This window comes from Acinonyx jubatus, chromosome B3 (genome assembly GCF_027475565.1).
Source record: "Acinonyx jubatus isolate Ajub_Pintada_27869175 chromosome B3, VMU_Ajub_asm_v1.0, whole genome shotgun sequence".
NCBI classification, from domain to species: domain Eukaryota; kingdom Metazoa; phylum Chordata; class Mammalia; order Carnivora; family Felidae; genus Acinonyx; species Acinonyx jubatus.
This window is the reverse complement of record NC_069386.1, coordinates 79521274-79542347: the sequence shown is the minus strand read 5'-3', so window position 1 is coordinate 79542347 and position 21074 is coordinate 79521274. Positions and strand designations below refer to the sequence as shown.

Below are 21074 nucleotides of genomic sequence, written 5' to 3'. Positions count from 1 at the left end.
TTTTCATGGTTCATTACACTCTGCCAAATAAAAATCTGTTCTGTTTTTCAGCTGTCAAGAGTTTTGTTTCCCACTGTGGTGATCTCCTTACTGGGGAAGTAATTCAGCGTCTTCTTCCACCACTTCCTTGTGCTGTGGATTTGCTAACTCAGTAAGGATCTGCTATTTAGATATGATAAAATTGTTTAATAGCAGTCAGTTACTGTGGGATTGTGTTAATAGCTGTTTAGTACATTAATAAGGCCAAGTTTGTATGGTTGGTGAATGATTTTCCTTTTGCAGTGGAAGGCAAACATTTAGTTACGTGATTTTTTTTTTTTAGGCTAGGATCTTGAAAGAAAAATACATATTAAAAGGGAAGGAAAGTTACTTGGTGGATATTGTATCTTCCAAACAGTAAGATTTAACCAAGAAATTAAATATTAAGCCTGTTAACCTTTTCAGGTATGCATTTTATTGGTTTGTTAGTGCTATTCTGTGTTCATAAGAACCAGATGCTTGTTAACAGTTTTAGTTTTTTGTTGTTTTTATTTTTCATACATTCGACTTAAACATATAAGAAAACATAAAGAAAATCCAATATATGTCAAGAGCACTTGTAATTTCCAAATTAATATAATGTATAGTTTAAAGAAAGTTTTTCCAGAAAGTATTTAATGATATAAAATTTAGTGTATTACACAAAAATACATTTAAGGTCTGGCTTACAAAGCATAATAATAAAATGAACACTGTGAATCTAACACAACCTGAGGAAGGATTAGCAAATGTTTGCTGTGAAGGGCCAGATTATAAACATTATAGGCTTTGCAGGCCATACAGTCTCTGTTGCATCTACTCAACCCTGTTGTAGCTCAAAAGCTGTCATAGATAATCTATAAATGAGTGAATGTGGCTGTGTTCCAGTAAAACTTAATTTACAAAAACAGATGATGGGCCAGTGTTAGCTACCCTTAAACTGGAACATTAGCAATACCATTGAAGTTATCTGTGACTTCCTTTCTAACACCATTCTTTACTCTTTACTTTAGAGGTAATCACTGTCCTGAATTTTATAGTTGTCATTCCTTTGCATTTTCAGAAAGTATATCACATATATATATGCTTCCCTAAACAGTGTTTAGTTTAGTTTTGCTTGGTTTTGATCAGGCATATAGTATACTGTTTCTGAGACTTAACTTTTTTTACTCATCATGTTTCTCAACTTCGTCTATGAGTAAGTTTGTTCATTCATTTTGATTGTTATATAATATTTAATTGTGTGAGTATATAACTTATCCTAATTCTGTCAGTGAAATATCCAAATTACATATTTTCCAGAATTCTTGTATATTTATGCCAATAGTATATGCGAGTATCCTTTGCTCCAGTTCTTCACTAACATTTACTCAGACATCATTTCTAGCTTTCCAGTAGATATAAGTTGGTATCTCATTATGATTTTAATTTCTATATCTGGTTCCTAATTATTTGTCATTTTATATATTTATTATTCCTTAGTATGTCCCCTTCTAGGAAATCCGTATTCATGCATGTCTTTTATTTTTAGGTAAAATAGTTTTTTGATGAACAGACATTAACTGTCAGATTTATCAGTCTTTTACTTTTTGGTTAGTACTTTCTGTCTTTTGGTTTAAAAAATCTTCAGATTTATAAAATTACTTTCTTATATTTCTAAAATATTTAAGGTTTTGTCTTTCACATTTCATTTAAGTCTTTAATCCATGTGGAATTGATTTTTGTGTTTGGAGTGAGGTAGGGATCCAATTTCATTTTACTTTTTAATATGGATAACAAATGGTCCCATTCTTTACCAAAGAATCCACACTAGCTCCAGCAGTTGCCATTCATCTGCCATGTATTGTATTCCTGTATACATGGTCTGTTTCCATGTTCTCTGTTTTGTTCCACTGGTGTGTTTGCCCTTTTCTGGGCCAGTACCACATTATCTAGTAAATTTTAGTATCTGTTAAAGCAAGCTTGTTGGCCTTATTCATCTTTAGGCATAATTTGACCCTTCTTAACACTTCTGATGGTAGGCTGTTGAAATTTAATTGGAATTACATTGAGTCTATTGATAAATTTGAAAATAATTGGTATTTTTACAATAATCAAACACATTTCCTATTATTTTTATTTTTATTTTTTTTTCAACGTTTATTTATTTTTGGGACAGAGAGAGACAGAGCATGAACGGGGGAGGGGCAGAGAGAGAGGGAGACACAGAATCGGAAACAGGCTCCAGGCTCTGAGCCATCAGCCCAGAGCCTGACGCGGGGCTCGAACTCACGGACCGTGAGATCGTGACCTGGCTGAAGTCGGACGCTCAACCGACTGCGCCACCCAGGTGCCCCAACACATTTCCTATTATTGAGGTCCTCTACAAATTATAATTTTTTTCTATGAAAGTCTTATATGTCTTTTTGCTTGTTTGTTTTAGTAAGTAAGTAAGTAAGCAAGCTCTACACCCAACGTGGGGCTTGAACTCAAGACCCCAAGATCAACAGTCACATGTTCTAAAGCCAACCAGGCACCCCAAGAATTTTTTTAAAATAGTATTTTATTAGGTGATAAAATATAATAAGTTTTTTTGTTGCATAAATGATTGCTTCCTCTCTTAAGTTAAAACATACAAACCCCTTTTGTTATTTTTCTTAAACAAATTGAGAAAGTACTTAGGTCTGTATATTTCCTCTACTTCACTAATTTACAAATAGTCTTTTTAAAAATTTATTCCCAGATACTTTATATTTTTCATTGCAGTTATCGATTAAGTATGTGGTAGTGGGAGAGTGTAAGTATGTATAATTTCTTTATTGCTATTATATAAAAATGTAATTAAGATTATATCCAGCCACCTTGCTAAACTCTCCTGTATTAAACATTTATTTTTAGATTCTTCTGGATTTTTCTCTTTATAATACTTATTTATATTCTGTCCCCACATGTGTTAATTAGATTACTACCATTTAAAGCTAAATAAGGGGCAATTGGGTGGCTCAGTCAGTGAAGTGTCTGACTCCTAGTATCAACTCAGGTCATGATCTGACAATTCATGAGTTCAAACCCCACATCAGGCTCTGCACTGGGTGGCTTGGAGCCTGCTGGAAATTCTCTCTGTCTGTCTGTCTCTCTCTCTCTCTCTCTCCCCCCCCTCCCTCTCTCCCTCTCTCCCCCCTCCCTCCCCCTCTCCCTCTCCCCCTCCCTTGTGTGTGCTCTCTCTCTCAAAATAAATAAATAAACTTAAAAAAAAAAAAAGGAAAAAAAGAAACATAAAAGGAGCACTCATGTTTACTAATAATATGTGTAGCTATTTTGCATTTATATGTCAGCCTGTTCGGTGTTTATATGTTGTATAACTTATGTACTTAAAATACACTTTTTCTTTTACTTTAAGGCTTTCTTCAGTGCTAAAAGCATATGGAAGTCCTTTGAAAACACCATCATTAGTTTATAGACAGAGGCTTTATGAATTATTGATTTTATTACCTCCTGAAACCTATGAAGGTATGTGCTTTAAACCAAAATGTTTTGTTTGTGGCCAGGACAGTGCCTGGAAAGTAATACCTGAATGAATGAATGAATGAATGAATGAATGAATGAATGATATGGCATTTATTTAGTGTCTTACTTCTAGGAGGTTTAGGGAGTTCAATCTTAGCCATTGTGTTCACCATTATATAGTAAATAATGTCTTACTTTCTTTTCTCCTCTGGGAAAAAAAGACCCTAGTTCCACTGTGTGGAAGAGAATGAGTCACAAAGATTGGTCTTGATTCTACTCTGGTCTTTGGTACAGAATATATAATGTAAGTCTATTAGACATTTGGCCATTCCTAGTTTCCTTCTATAGTGATTTTCTGCTGTACATATTATGTTGCACTATTCTATTCTTCACTCTGCCCAGATAGAAGTTTAATACTCAACTACCAAGGGACACCTGGGTGGCTCAGTGGTTAAGCATCCAACTTTGTCTTAGGTCATGAACTCGTGCTTTCCAAGTTTGAGCCCCAGATCCAGCTCTCTGCTGTCCGCACAGAGCCCACTTGTAGAAGACAGATTCTCTGTCTCCCTCTCTCTGTGCCCCTGCCCCACTTGTGCTCTCTCTCAAAAATAAATAAACATTTACAAAAATACTGAACTACCAAGATATGATTGATTTTATAATGTTTATGGTATAGGTTTTGCCTTTATTGGGTTCAAATACAACTTTAGATTACTGGCATACTATGATTCATAAAATAAACTTGCCCCTATTTTAAAATAGTCCTAAAAGCTTTCTTGTAAATCTAAAGCACAGTTTTAAGAAAATATATTGCTACTGCCAAATACTCAAGATGCTTGTTTTAAGAGTCTTAATAATTAAATTGATTATGACTTTCAAATCTGTTTCCTGTAAAAATACTTTTATTGGCTTATATCCTTATTCTGCAAATAAATGCAGTATAATATATACCACATTAGTTCAAACCTATAACTTGTAATTTCTGTTTTGGCCTTTATTATTATGTGAATGGTATTGTTCCCACTGCCTCTCTTCCTGGTTCACAAATGTACCTAGCAAAATATTTGATGATAAAGTAATCATTTAGTATAAGAAGAACTGGAAAAAGATGGGTACATTGTCATTTCCCAAGGACTGTATCAAAAGAATCATTTCTGTAGGGCAGACACTGTGGTAGAGATTGTATATATTATTTACTTCATTTATCTTAGCATAATACAATGAGCTAGTTACATTTTCCTCATTAGACAGATAAAGGTACAGCAAATTTATAAAAAAAACAACTCAAGAACATATATGCAGTAAATAATGGAATCAAGATTATAGATATGCTTCATGCTGTGCTGTATACTGTTTATAAGTAACCTACAAAAAACTTAACAGTCAAGGCTTAATGATAAGTCTGTCTCATTGTGTGCTATCTCTTACTACATAAAAGTATTTACCTCCTAGATATCTAATAAAAGCCCTAGGGATAATTTCTATGTTCCATACCAGATAGTTGTCAACTTCTGGCAAAAGCAATTCCCTTTAGACATATCAATTTTACCATATTTTGGAGTTTAGTTTCAAACTACAGATGACAGAAATTGACTTATTTTTCAGTCTTGATTAAATATCTATGAATACCAAGATATCAATTTAAGATCTGCAGTGTATCTTCTAATGATGATAGTATAAGTCTGCCCTATAAGGACTTAAAGAGAAGAACAAAGTCTTGTGCTTTTTTTCTCAGAATTGGAGTTTGAGAATGCAGTCAGAATTCCTAAAGAAATAACAGATATACACATGTATAGATTTTAAATTAGTTACAGAGTGTTCACAGGAAGACAAAGTTGGAAATTACTCTAAACTTTTTGAAAAATAGAATCTGAATTTACCCTCTTTATCAGTTTCAAGTGTATCTATTTTTCTAACATGACTTAAGAAATTAGTTAATAGAAAAATGAAAATATGGTGGTATTAATAGTTTTGTTTCAACCAAAAATAGTAATTTGCCATTTCTTCGCTATCTTTTTTCTATCTTTAAAACTATAGAAATAAAATTAAGAATTTTTTCCTTAAAGACTTTTTTTTTTAATGGTACTCTTTTTAATAGATAAATGTGCATGGAGCATAACAATCAGAACTTTACCATTAAAATATCAATTGACACTTAAAATAATGGCTCATCATACAATAATAACCTATAGTAATTTCTAAATATTTAACACAAAAGGAAGTAGTAGTCTTTAAAGTATATTTCTAATTATCTCAGAAAATATGGCAAGAAACAAAACAGAAGTTTATTGTGTTAAGATTTTATTTATTTTGAGAGACAGAGCATGAGCAAGGGAGGAGCTTAGAGAGAAAGGGGCAGAGAGAGAATCCCAAACAGACTGCACAGTGCCCAGTGTAGAGCTCCTAGGAACTGCGAGATCGTGACCTGAGCTGAGATCAAGAGCATTTGCTTAACCAACTGAGCCACCTGGTCGCCCCACAAAACAGAAGCTTAAAGTTCTAATGATATCACTTGGTACAGTGGGTTGTCAGAAGGTAAGTTTACAAGACATAGTAGGAAATTGTTTTTGTTATATGGGACTTACTTAAGAATTTATATGACTTTTCTTTGTGGTTGTTCAGCAGATGCAGATTTTTCTCACGAGAGTGACTTAGTTTTCTGAGGCTTGTCTAGTAAAAATTGGGTTCTTAGTTTTTATTTCCTATTTAGTATTGTTATGAATCCCCTTTCAAGTATTTTAATATTCTCTACACTAGATATTGCTCCTCATTAGCATCACAAAGTCAGTGATGTATGTCTATTAAAAAAGCATATCCGCATTTTAAAATGGAATCATCCTTGGGGTGCCTGGGTGGTTCAGTCTGACTCTTGATCTCTACTCAGGTAATGATCTCATGGTTGTGAGATCGAGCCCCACATCTGTCTCTGTGCTGATAGCCCAGAGCCTGCTTGGGATTCTCTTGCATGCTCGCTCACTCTCTCTCTCTCTCTCTCTCTCTCTCTCTCTCTCTCTCTGCCCCTCTCCCCAACTTTGTGCTGTCTATCTCTCTCTCTCTTCAAAATAAATAAAAATAAACTTTGAAAAAAATATAAAAGAAAATGGAATCATCCTTAAGTGTACTTTGTTTAGGGACCTTTAGGTGAGCTGTCACTTTAAATGAGAAATGGAGGGGCCTGGCTGGCTCAGTCCATGGAGTGTGTGACTCTTGATCTCGTGATTGTAAGTTTGACTTTGATGTTTGGTGTAGAGATTACTTAAAAATAAAAAAATCTTTAAAAACGTAAGTGAGAAATAGAGAAACTATTTATTTAGTTGTAAATATGTTTGAAATGGTAATTAGGTTAATGTGATAATGGACAAATTTATCAAAATATACATATAAGAGAGACAACCATATACTGTCTCATGTCTTAGAGAAGATTGCAATGCCACCTGTGAACTAGGTTGACCCCCAAAACACAAATAAAATGAATCCTTTCTGGATTCAAGTTCCAAATTATTAATTTACAAAACAATACAGACAATATAGGAACAAATTAAGCTGCACTGGGGGGCATAATCACAAAAACTCAGACTGTAGAAACTTGTTCACAACAAATAACCTCATTTCTTCAAATAAATTATGGGGGGGGGAGGTAGAGAGACAACCTTTAGATTGAATGAGACTTAAGATATATCAATTAGTTAAAACATATAGGCTTTACTTAGACCTCGATTCAAACAAAAGCAAACAAAAACAGGCATTTATGACAGTTGAAAATTTGAATACTAAGTGAATATTTGATGTTTAGTGGTTTTTAAAACATTAAAAAAAAACTATGATATTATAATAGGATTGTTTAAAATGTCCTTAACTTTCGGTGATACACAAGGAAATATTTATAGATGAAATGAAATCCTTTTACGATTTGCTTCAGAATAATATGAGAGGTGGTGAGATTAGTAGATGGAGGTATAGGTGAAGCAAAATTGATCCAGCTGGTCAAGATGCTGAAGTGGTGGGGAGGGGTATCATAATACTATTATGTCTGCTTTTGTATATGTTTGAAATTTTCCATAATGAAGATGTGTCTAATGTTCATAAATTTTTTTAGGCTGTGTGTTTTTTTTTTAAACAAGTGTAATTTATCTGCTTTTATATTCAACTTTTTTAATTCTATTTTTGTACTTCATGTCCCTTTATTTAAAATGACGGTAGTATTTATACAGCATCACAAGGTATATACATACATACTTTGAGATGTCTTTTCAGTATGTATTCTTAGCCTTGTGACCAGTAACACATAGTTGAGCCATTTGTTTGTAGGGCATTTTTCAAGGATGATATACGTCATCTTTGGCTATGATAGATTAAAGTTGGCTGATGTGTAGATTAAAGTTCTGCTTGTTTTTTTTTTTTTTTTAACCCTGTACTCTAATTGGTTAACTGCTTTTACTAAATTTCTAATTGCTGATTTCTCTAACTCAACAGGAAACCTTTGTGCCATCCTCAAAGAGCTGGCTGCTGACTTGACTGCCTCTGATATACAGGTGGCAGCATCTGCATTTTTACTTCCACCCCTCTGTCATAGGGATGATCTTGTGATATTAAGTCCTTTGCTACAAGAAACTGACCATAGATTTATTGAAGAACAGGTATAGTGATTTTCCATTGACTCTTGGGTAGATTCATTCTGTGAGCAGTCATTTTAATTTTATATATATATTTTTGTTTGTTTGTTTTTAGCTCCTGCTTGGTAATGGTATTGCTTGTGGAAGTTTGGAGTATGACCCTTATGCTATTTATGAGAAAGATGTATTGGGAGATTCAGTGCCTAAGCCCCTACCTCCAGTACTATCAGTTATTAGCTCTGCAGTCAAGCTCTTTGGAGTTGTATGTGCTCATGTGGGAGAAGCTCAAAGGTAGACCATCTTTAGTAGTTCACTTATCCTGAATTAAATTGTTCACTTACCCTGAAATATAATATTTAAGAGTTGGTAATTGGTTCAGTGAATATGTAATAGAACTGGTGCGTAAGAAAAATATTGTCAGAAGTTCTCATTAGTATAAAAGATTTTTTTTAATGTTTGTGAAAGAGAGTCATGCATGTGCATGTACCCGTGACCAGGGGAGGGGCAGAGAGAGAAGGAGAGAGAGAGAGAGAGAGAATCCTATACAGGTTCTGTGCTGCCAGAGCAGAGCGGGACACAGGGCTCAATACCATGAACTGTGAGATCATGACGTGAGCCAAAATCAAGAGTCTGACATTTAACCACTGAGCCACCCAGGCACCCCACTATAAAAGATTTCTTACAGATGACAAGTAAAAGTGAGATCAAGGCTCTTGTTTAATGATTCACCTGGCTAATACCTAATAAGTGTTAAGTCAATAAATTAAATTCAGTTAAACTGAAAACTGCTAAGCTCTGTTGTGATATAATACTTCACCGACAATACAAATGAAAATACAAATTAAAAAACTCATTGATACAAGAATTTTGATTTAGGGGCACTTGGGTGGCTCATTTGATTAAGTGTCTGACTCTTGGTTTTGGCTCGGTTCATGATCACATGGTTCATGAGATTGAGCCCTGCATGGTGCTATCTGCATGGAGCCTGTTTTGGATTCTTCCTCTCACTCTCTCTGCCCCTTCCCTGTTCATGTGTGCTCTCTCTCTCTCAAAAATAAATAAATAAACTTTAAAAGGTTTTTTTTATTTAAAAAAAATAAAAAATTTTTGATTTATGAGTTATTGTTACAAAAAAGAACTCTGGTTTTCTGCTTAGATTAGGTCTCATAGGCTTTCTTACCTTGGAGGTTTTGTGGAGCCATTATAGTTTCGTGGATTTCAAAAATTAGATTAAAATTGATTAGTCTTCAGTTTGGTACATTTCTGTCCACTCAAAGTAAACTTCAGTTTTGAAATATCACAGGCTAATAAATGGTTTCTTACTGAGAATGACAGTTTCTTCTGATAACTGAAGTAATACCTTTCATGGAGATCAAAAAACACTACTTGTATCTAGTATTCAAGAAATTCTGTGAGATACTAAATGTGACGTGAATTTCTCCTATAGGCTATGCTGTTAAACAATTTACAAATTAATAAGTATTCTCATTTATTCATATTCTCTCCTTCCTTCCCTTTGCTCTCTTTCTCTCTCCCTCTCTCCCTCACCCCACTGCCTCTCACCCTCTCTTTCTTCCTCTCTTCTTCTGGCATGTTAAACTAAAAATAATACATGTAACTAGATCATAGCTTTTATATCATTTTTATCTAGTTATGTCTTCCAGAGAATACCAATTAGGTAGAGAATTTACTCTCTTTGACGAACATTCACAAAAATATTTTAATCTTATCAGCAACACATTTTGGGGTTTTATTTGTTTTCTTTTTAAAGTAAGCTTTAGGTCCAACATGGGGCTTGAACTCATGACCCCAAGATCAAGAGTCACATGCTCTACAAACTATGTGACCCTGACAACACATTTTTGAAACAGGTCTTTAGATACTTTACTTTCAGGGGATTGAAAAGTGAATAAACTTTATGTTCAGTTTTAATAGTCTCATGTCATTTTATTGAAAATGATGGTGGTATTTCCTCAGTATCATAAGATAGACACACACACACACTTTGAGATGTCTTTCCAGAACTTAAATTTCAAAACATGGTGTTTTTCCCAAATTTATTTATAGCCAATAGCTCCCTGTGTATACTGTAACCATAAACTTACGGTATTTAGACAACTTATGACTAAATTATAAATGAATGTCATAGCACTAAAAGATGAGAGGAAAATCACAGTAGTCTGGAATATGCAAAGAATTGATAGAGAGGATGGAAGTTGAACTGGTCTGTAACTGTACCGTGTTATAGAGCGTACAATTTAAAATAATTAATTTGGGTTATTACAGTAGTAATTGCAGTGATGAAACTTGTAGGTAAAATATTTAAATTGAGCATGTTCTTAAATGGCTCCACTAACTCTTTTTGATAGATCTAAGACAAAAAGTAAAAAAGAAAAGAATATACATCTTCCAAACTTTCCTTTTAAAAAATTGATTTTATAGGGTGCATGGTTACTCCCCACCAAGCTCAGTCACGTGGCTCAGTTAGTTAAGCATCTGACTTCGGCCCATGTCATGATCTTGTGGTTCGTGAGTTCGAGCCCCACATCAGGCTCTGTGCTGACAGCTCAGAGCCTGGAGCCTGCTTCGGATTCTGTGTCTCCCTCTCTCTGCTCCTCCCCCCCCCCAAGAATAAATAAACATTTAAAAAAAATTTTAACAAAAGTAAAAAATTGATTATATTACTCTCAGAGAAGTTTTTTGGGTTTTTTTTATTTTTTTTTTTTAAGAGTTATTGCCCATTTGTAGTTTAGGAAAATGGCTTTTCACTTCTGTTTAAAATTTAATTAACTTTATACTAAGTTTCTTTAACCTCACCTGTACTAAAATAGTATATAGAATGAATATATATTTAATGAGGGGAGGTTTTGTTTAATAAAAATATTGAGACCTGGTAAAAGCAAAACATACTGTGTTTAGAGTCTAACTGAATAAAAATAGTAGGCAGGGTTGCCTGGGTGACTCCGTTGGTTAAGCATCCGACTTCAGCTCAGGTCATGATCTCACAGTTCATAAGTTTGAGCCCTGCCTTAGGCTCTCTGCTGTCAGCACAGAGCCTGCTTCAGATCCTCTGTCTCCCTCTCTCTCTCTTCCTCTCTCTCTCTCTCAAAATAAATAAACATCAAAAAAAAAAAAAATAGTAGGCATTACTTTGGAGATTTTTAAAGGAAGTGGTCTAGCAGGATCCCAGATACAAAAAGTGGATCATAAGCATCCATTAGCAGTCACCATTGGGTGTCATTAGAGGACCAGAGGAGAGAAACTACTTAAATAAGAAAGTTAAGTTTCTCATTTCCTGTTGTCCAGATATGACACTTGTTAAAAATGCGTACCCTTTTTCTTTTGGCTGTATATTTACATTTCTAGAGAAAAAAAATGTTTTTAATCAAAGTACTATATTTGACAACCAACAGCTGAATATTTCAAAGCATTTTGTTGTCATTGAGGTTAGCTTTGTGTTTAAACAGCTTAAAAGAAATTCTTTTATAACAAGAGATTGCCCTAAGATTAGAAATACATTTTTCATATTTTATTTATGCACGTAGAAATTAAGTTGTCTTTAAGTCAGTTGGTTTTCTCTATTTTGACTATAGGATTTTAAAAGTAAGAAAACTTTGCATTGGTAATTTTAAATGACTAAAAACTTTAAATTTCTAGAGTGTCAAGATAATTTTATATAGAAAAAAACTGTGATTGTTCTTGTGCTTGTGTTGTTTGTAGTTACTTTCAAACATTTTGCACCTACATCTAAAGAATGAATTACTTAATTCACCTGAAGATTGTTCTGACCTTGACAATACGTTGCAGTCATATGGACAACTTTTTAAATTGTAGATTCTGATTTAGTAGTATGGTATGTGGGGCACCTGATGGCTCAGTCCCTTAAGCTTCTGGCTCTTGGTTTCACTCAGGTCACAATCTCACGGTTCGTTAAGATTAAGCCCTGCATCAGGGCTCTGTACTAACATTGTGGAGCCTGCTTGGCATTCTCTCTCTCTCTCTCTCTCTCTCTCTCTCTCTCTCTCTCTCTTTCTCTCTTTATATCACTTTCATTTTCAAAATAAATAAAAATAATAGTATGGTATGCATATATGTTAGGTATTGAAAATTTAAAAACTCCTTAGGTGATTCTGACATGCAGCCAGGGTGAGAACCACTGCTATAAATGCTGTAAAATGTTATAGATTGTGAGTTGATGGAGAAAGAGAAAAAGCATAGTTCTAGTTCACAATACTAGAAATTTTCACCATAGACACCTTCCCTGAAAGCATATTAAATCATCATTTTCAGATGTTATGTCTTGCTGTTTAGTCAGTTGGTGGTGTATTTTTAATTTCTCTAGATCCAAAACTTAGTTTCAGCATCTAATTTCATTCCAAACTAATAATTGTATGTTGTAATCAATACTACTTAAGCATATTAATTCAGTATTACTAAAAACAAGTCACCTCCATCTTCCTGAAGATTCAGAATGTTTTGTTGAGATCTCCATCAGCATTTGGGGATACAGGGTGGAGAAAAAATAGAGGGCTCTGGCAGTCCCCTGTACAGGTCAAATTTTATTACATATAACAAAATTCTCAAGCTATAACCTTAGGTATTTTTACTAATTTCAGCATGATATAGTTCCATTGATAAAAGATGATGAGGATATGATCTAATAATGACATTTTAGGTTTTTAAATTTGTGAGTCTGACCATGTGGTTATCCTTATTTTCTTTGTTGTCTTGTTTACATAACCTCTCCATAGTCTTCTCTACAGGCAATTTAGACATAAATACGTTCTTGAAACAAAATGCCTTTAATATCGTCTTAAAACGCAGGCAGAAAAAGTTTTATATATAGTATATTTGTCATATTGTTTATAATGAAAAGTAGAAGTAGCCTAAATGTCCAAACTAGGAAATTGGTTAAATAAACTATTATATTGCCAGACTATATTTTACTAATAGGTGTTTAAAATTATTTCAATGTAATAGTTAACAAGATGGGAATGATGTTTGGGAGGAAAAAATATTTTAACAAAGTATACATTGTGATCCTAATTTTCTAAAAACGATACTCCTCTGTCTTTGTGGGGAAGAGTAAAACAAATATGCCAAAATGGTAACAGTGGCTCTTTCTAGATGGTGGGATAAGGGATGAATTTCTTTTTCTTTCATTTGCCTTTGTCACTTTTTCAACCTTGAAATAAGGAAATATTTAAATAAATCAAGTACTTAAGGTTACTGTGGTTTTCCCAAAATATCTAGTGCTCTACTATGTTTATTACATTCTGTAAATTGATTTTATATATACTCCTTTCCCCAACTCATGAAATCCACAGACTCCTACCTTCCTTCCTTTTTTTCTAACTTCCACAGTTGGATTTCTTAAAAGTACAGTGCCCATATCTATGCATTCTTTTTTGGTGCCATTTGGAGAACTTGACTTAGGCTTTGTTGCCTCCATAGAATGATAGAGGGGCAGAGACAGAGGGAGACACAGAATCTGAAGCAGGCTCCAGGCTCTGAGCTGTCAGCACAGAGCCCACTGTGAGGCTTGAACCACGAACTGTAAGATCATGACCTGAACCGAAGTTAGATGCTTAACCAACTGAGCCACCCAGGTGCCCCAGAGGCAGTGTTTTTTTTGTTGTTGTTGTTGTTTGTTTGTTTTCATATTAAATATAATTTATTGTCAAATTGGTTTGCATACAACACCCAGTGCTCATCCCAACAGGTGCCCTCCTTAATGCCCATCACCCACTTTCCCCTTTTGCCCACCTCCCATCAACACTCAGTTTGTTCTCAGTATTTAAGAGTCTCTTATGGTTTGCCTCCTTTCCTCTCTGTAACTTTTAGAAGCAATGTTTTTAAAACCTTGGAGATAATAGTGTAAAATTGGGTGGTTTATTTTATGCTTACCTATCTTTAATCTCATCATAAGGACTTAAAAGCCCTGTGCTGCTTATATGTGGAATCTAAAAAACAAAATAAACAAATAGAACAAAACAGAAACACATTCATAAATACTGAGAACAGGAGCACCTAGGTGATTCAGTTAAGCATCCGACTCTTGATTTTGGCTCAAGTCATGATCTCTCGGTTTGTAGGATTGAGCCCCGCATCCTGCTTGGGTCTCTCTCTCTCTCTCTCTCTCTCTCTCTCTCTTTCTCTCTCTCTTTCTGCCTTTCTCCTGTTGTGTTCTCTCTCTCTTTAAATAAATAAATGAACTTCAAATACATACATGCATACTGAGGACAAACTGATGATTGCTACAAGGGAGGGGGATGGCACAGGATGGGCAAAATAGGTGAAGGGGATTAAGAGGTCTGAACTTCAAGTTATAAAATAAATAAAGCATGGAGATGAAAATAAAGCATAGGGAATATAGTTAATAATATTGTAATAATTTTGTATGGTGACAGATGGTAACCAGACTTAATGGTGATAATCACTTCATAATGCATATGAATGTCCAATCCCTTTGTTATACACTGAAATTAATACATCCTTTTTTTAAAATTTTTTTTAATTTTTTTTTAATTTTTTAAAATTTACATCCAAATTAGTTAGCATGTAGTGCAACAATGATTTCAGGAGTAGATTCCTTAATGCCCCTTATCCACTGAGCCCATCACCCTTCTCACACCCCCTCTAGTAACCCTCAGTTTGTTCTCCATATTTATGAGTCTCTTCTGTTTTGTTCCCCTCCCTGTTTTTATATTATTTTTGTTTCCCTTCCCTTATGCTCATCTGTTTTGTCTCTTAAAGTCCTCATATGAGTGAAGTCATATGATTTTTGTCTTTCTCTGACTAATTTCACTTAGAATAACACCCTCCAATTCCATCCACGTAGTTGCAAATGGCAAGATTTCATTCTTTTTGATTGCCGAGTAATACTCCATTGTATATATATACCACATCTTCTTTATCCATTCATCCATCGATGGACATTTGGGCTCTTTCCATACTTTGGCTATTGGTGACAGTGCTGCTATAAACATGGGGGTTCGAAACAACACACTTGTATCCCATGGATAAATACCTAGTAGTGCAATTGCTGGGTCGCAGGGTAGTTCTATTTTTAGTTTTTTGAGGAACCTCCATACTGTTTTCCAGAGTGACTGCACCAGCTTGCATTCCCATGAAATTAATATATCCTATGTCAACTGTACTTTCAATTAAAAAATAGCAAATAAAATAAATAAAAGCCCTGTGTTGTAATGGACTGTAAAACAATTCACAGAAGCTACATAAGTAGCTAATGGACACATTCAACCCCAGACCAAAAATAATGTATATATCCATCATAGTTAGAATTGTGAAAACTGGAAAATTGCTGTCTCCATCAGGAGAATGATTGAACAAATGGTAATGCATGTGCATAGTAAAATTTGACTTCGTGAAAGTTACCAAAGAATAAGAATGATTTGACAGGTGCTAAGGAGGTAATGTTAAATGAGAAATACAGGAGTTAAAATTATGTTAATATATAGTATGATACCAAGTACATTTTTAAAGTATAGTTGGGGGCTGAAAGGGCTGTGTTAATTGTCATTACCTATAGATGACATAAGTGGGTGCTGCCTTTGAAATGAATCAATGTATTTGAATCCAATTAAGTCCTATTAAGAACAAAATGGTTACTGCAAGTTAACTTTTTTGAGAGAGAGCATGCACTTGAGCTGGGGAGAGGAGCCAGGGAGAGAGAGAGATCGCAAGCATGAGAATGAATCTTAAGCAGGCTCCACACTCAGCACAGAGTTGATCTGGTCACAGAGCTCCATCCCAGACCCTGGGACCATGACCTGAGCTGAAATTAAGAGTCAGATGCTCAACTGACTGAGCCACCCAGGCTCCCCAGCTGCAAGTAACTTTTAAGATACGTGTTATTTAGGGACACCTAGCTGCCTTGATCAGTAGAGCATGAAACTCTTGATCTTGGGATTGTGGGTTTGAGCCCCATGTTGGGCATAGAGTTTACTTTAAAAGGAAAAAAAAGATTATCCTTTTTTAGAAAATAGTAAGATAGTAGAATTTGCCCAGGTAAATATTTATTAAGTGATACTTTTGTTAAAATTCTCCCCCTGGAGCACCTGGGTGGCTCAATTGATTAAGCATCTGACTTCCCCTCAGGTCAGGACCTTGCAGTTTGTGAGTTTGGGCTCTCAGCACAGAGCCTGCCTCAGATCCTCTGTCCCCTCTCTCTCTCTGCCCCTTCCCCACTAGCACACTCTGCTGCACATGCTCCCTATCTCTCTCTCTCAAAAATAAACAAAAATAATAATACTTATCCACCACTGTCAGAATGACACATAACCAAAATATTTTTGTATTTTTTATATTTTCTTAAAATGTTTTAGAATATTCAGCAATAGTTTATCTCATTTTAGCAGTTGCCACAAAATAATGCAACAAGACAAATTAGCAATAGATACTCAGAAATATCCTCTCGCTTACTTAATTAACAAACCCAATGTCATACTATTTGCCGTTAAATCTTGTTTCTGATTTTAGGCTTCTTATACTGGAACAACTTTTGGACAGTATAAAGCACACAAAAGGAGCTCGTCAACAAGTAGTTCAGTTACATGTTGTTTCTTCACTCTCTAGTTTCTTGAAGGTAATTCCGTTTTTAAATTCAGATGTTTGCTTGATTTTTTTTTTCTAAGTACGGTTAAATAGGTTGAGGAGGGTGTCTTGAAAGAACTGCTGCTTTTTTTTTCTCCCTTTTTTCTTAGTCTCCTGATGAAAATGTTTCAGGATTTGTAATCCCCCTTTTACTTTTTCTCTGTGTAAAAGTTGGTCAGAAATTAAACCTAGAATCTTGGCTTAGAACCATGCTTTAACCTACTCAGCCTAATATCCTGTATCAGGGGTTGGCAGACTGTGGCCTCTGGGCCAAATCTGGCTTGTTGCGTTTATGACTTAAATGTTTCTAACTAAAATACAATATGCTTCATTGGTTATATTATGGAAATTCCTATTAATGTTCTTCTGAATACATACATACTGTAGTGACAATTGCTTGCCTAGAGGTTTAAAATTCTTAATTTTTTGAGGCGCCTGGGTGGCTCAGTTGGTTAAGCATCTGACTTTGGCTCAGGTCACGAGTTCATGGGTTTGAGCCCTGCGTCAGGCTCTGTGCTGACAGCTCTGAGCCTGGAGCCTGCTTCAGATTCTGTGTCTCCGTCTCTCTCTCCCCCTTCCCCTCCCATGCTCGCTCGCTCTCTCTCTCTCTCTCTCTCTCTCTCTCTCAAGAATAAATAAACATTAAAAAAATTTTTTTTAATTCTGCAGAACTTTGTGAAAAATCAAATTTGTGTGTGTGTGTGTGTGTGTGTGTGTGTGTGTGTGTGTGTATGTTTATGTTTAAATAGTAATCCAAGTATGAACATCTTTAGTCAACCAGAATATATATTCCAACTGGATTGGAAAATTTATTACAGTTGTAAGTTTAGATTGTTCTTTACATATTTCAGTACTTAGCTGGCTCCAAGGGAAACTTGGGTCCAGAAGAAATGAGAAGACTTGCCGTGGCATTGGTGATGGGAGCCCTAGAAAGTCCCAACCCCCTCTTGAGATGTGCAGCTGCAGAGGCATGGGCTAGATTAGCCCAAGTGGTTGATGATGGAGCTTTTACTGCTGCGTTAGCTCAAGTTAGCTTTGACAAGTAAGTGAATTTCTTATTTAATATGCAGAGACTATCTGTCAAAACTGGGTATAGCTTGTTGATTTTTTGGAACTAGTGAAACTCCATTCTGGGAATTAATTCAGAAAAAAATTGATAAACATGGATACTTTATATGAAGGCGAGCCTCTCCTTTGCTCATCTTGGAATATAGAACTGTTATTACTTTGGCTTTAGTTTTTATTTAATAAGAGAAAGATCACTATATGAGTAGTATAATTGGCCATCTCTGGAATGGACGATGGGACTAAGAAATTTAGGGAATTTTATCATGTAAAATATAGATAATAGGTAGTAATAACAATGTACTGGAAAGAGTAAAGTCTAGGTTTTCATCATCAGGAAACAAACTATGTTTTCATTTTTGCTAGCTCTGAGATCATGAGCAGAGAGCAAACCGCACAGCTTGTTTTCCTCTATTTCAAATAGAAGGTTGTCAATACTACCCCGCCTGCTTGAGAATGTTAAGATAAATGAGATAATAAATATAGCACTTTCACCTTCCAGTCTACTGAATATATGTGTCTGATTTGGTCAACAGTTTGAAGTTTAAAGTTAGATTACTAACTTGGTTCAAATCCCAATCTTCATGTAATGGTTACTTTGTAAGAGTTACTTTGGATATCATTCTGTTCTCATCTGTAAAAAGTAACTGATAATAGTGTAAATCTCAAAGTTGTTGGGCGGATTAAAGGACTAAATGTAGGGGCATCTGGATGGCTCAGTTTATTAAGCATCCGACTCTTGATTTCAGCTCTGGTCATGATCCCAGAGTTGTGGGATCGAGCCCCACGTCGTGCTCTAAACAGATAGCACACCTCCCCTGCTTGTGCACATGGATGCACGCTCTTTCTCTCTGTCTCTCTCTTTCAAAAATAAATAAATAAAATTTTTTTTAAAAAAGGACTGAACATAGGAGCAGCTGGCTGGCTCACTCAGAGGAGCATGTGACTCTTGATCTCAGAGTTGTGAGTTCAAGCCCCACATTGGGTGTAGAGATTACTTAAATAAATAAATATTTTTTAAAATAAATAAAGGACTAAATGTAAAACACTTAAATTAGCACCGAATGCATAATAAAACTAGTAAACATTGATTTTTCTTGCTATATTTAATTTTAAAATCAAAGTTCTTTTTTTTTTTTAATGTTTATTTTGAGAGAGGTAGGACACGTGCAGGAGAAGAGCAGAGAGAGAATCCTAAGCAGGCTCCATGCTGTCAGCACAGAGCCCAACACAGGGATAGATCTCCCAAATCATGAGATAGTGACTTTAGCCAAAATAAAGAATCAGAGGCTTTAACTGACTGAGCCACCCATGTACCCCCAAAGTCTCTTTGTATGGAAATAAAGTGTCTCAGCAATGTGCATTTTTAAAATGCAACTTAATAATGCTCTCAACAAAGTGGGTATGGAAAGAACATACCTCAGTATTACAGCTAACACACTCAACAGTGAAAAGCTAAAAGCTTTTGCTCTAAGATTAGGAACAAAACAAGGATGCCCACTCTCTCCACTATTATTCACCTTAGTTTTGGAAGTCTTAGCCACACAATTAGACAAGAAAAAGAAATAAAAGCCATCCAGATTGGAAAGGAAGAAGGAAAACTGTCATTGTTTGCAGATGACATGATACTGTATATAGAAAACCCTAAAGACTCCATCAAAAACCATTAGAATTAAATGAATTCAATAAACTCACAGGATACAAAATTAACATGCAGAAATCAGTTTCTTTGCATTAATAACAAGTTACCAGAAAGAGATTAAGGAAACAATCTCAATTAGTATTGTCAGTAAGAATAAAATACCTAAGAATAAATTTAGCCAAAGAACTGAATGACCTGTACCCTGAAAACTGTAAGACATTGATGAAAGAAATTGAAGATGACACAAATAAATGAAAAGATATACCATACTCCCCATGGGCGATATGCAAATTCATGAAGCATCCCATATATGTGCGTTTATGCATACACACATACACACGCTGTGCTCATGGATTGTAAGATATAATTTGTTAAGATATCCATACTACCCAAAGCACCCTACAGATTCAGTGTAATCCCTGTCAAAATACCAATGACATTTTTCATAGTACTAGAACAAAAAAATCCTGAAATTTGTGTGGAGCCACAAAAGATCCCAAATAGCCAAAACAGTCTTGAAAAAGAAGAACAAAGCTGGAGATGTGCTCCCTGATTTCAAACTGTACTACAAACCTAGAGTAATTAAAATAGTATGTTACTGGCACAAAACAAACACACAGATCAGCATGATGGAATAGAGAGCCCAGAAATAAATGCAAGCATATATAGTCAATTAGGACTATAAGGAAATAAGGAAAGACAGTCTGTTTAATAAATGGTGTTGAGAAAAGAAGATAACTACATGCAAAAGATTGAAACTGGACCACTATCTTACATTGTTTACAAAAATAAATTCAAAGTGGATGAAAGACTTGAAGTAAGACCTAAAATCATAAAACTCCTAGAAGAAAACATTAGTCTTAACTATATTTTGGGGGAAGGAGGTCAGTTTCCTCAGGCAATCCCAATAAAAGCAAAAATAAACAAATGGAATTACATCATACTGAAAAGTTTTTGTACAATGAATGAAAACATCAAGAAAAAAGAAACCTGAGGGAACCTACTGAATGGAGGAAGATATTTGCAAATCAAATATTTGATAAGAGGTTAATATCCAAAATATATAAAGAACTTCTACAATTTCAAAAACAACTTGATTTAAAAATGGGCAGGGGACTAGATGGCAGAATAGCATGGAAGTTTTTTTTGCATTTCTCGTCCATGAAATACAGCCAGATCAACACTAAACCATCCTGCACACGTAGAAAACTGATTTGAGTATTAAAACAACAATCTGCACCACCTGAACCACAGAACATAGCAGGTATGCAGCACAGACAGGTGAACTGGGGGAGAGAGAAGCTGCGGAGGGCAAGGAGCTGTTTTTGCTTGTGGAGAAAGGATGGAGATGAGGGGTTGGGGGGAGGAGGAGAGTATGGGAAAAGCACTCCCCTCCCCCAAAAGCAGCTGGAGAGAAAGTGGAAAAGTGGAAACAGCCACTGGGACTGAACAAAAAAGAGAGAGGAGAGGGTTTAAATTCTATTAAGACTCTATAAACAGGAGGAGCACAGAATCGGAAACTCCGCAGCTTGATACCTGGAGGAGCTCTGGGGGGGTAGGGCAAATCCCCAGGAGCAGAGAGTGAAGTCTGAGGGGTCCTTGGGTCACATGGGGAGAGGTGGTTCCCCTGCTAA

The 21074-nt window shown here is 35.2% G+C and overlaps 1 protein-coding gene across 10 annotated transcripts in view; it reads left to right on the top strand.

Annotated features, from left to right (window-relative positions):
- HEATR5A (HEAT repeat containing 5A) overlaps positions 1-21074 on the top strand; it is a 120116-nt gene that overhangs the window by 39791 nt on the left and 59251 nt on the right. For all 10 annotated transcript variants that reach the window (XM_027065543.2, XM_027065545.2, XM_053224339.1 and 7 more), the window contains 6 exons: positions 52-151; positions 3398-3507; positions 7978-8141; positions 8233-8408; positions 16620-16725; positions 17585-17775. In XM_027065543.2, the coding sequence (XP_026921344.1) occupies positions 52-151; positions 3398-3507; positions 7978-8141; positions 8233-8408; positions 16620-16725; positions 17585-17775 (847 nt within the window). The remainder of the gene's footprint in view (positions 1-51; positions 152-3397; positions 3508-7977; positions 8142-8232; positions 8409-16619; positions 16726-17584; positions 17776-21074) is intronic.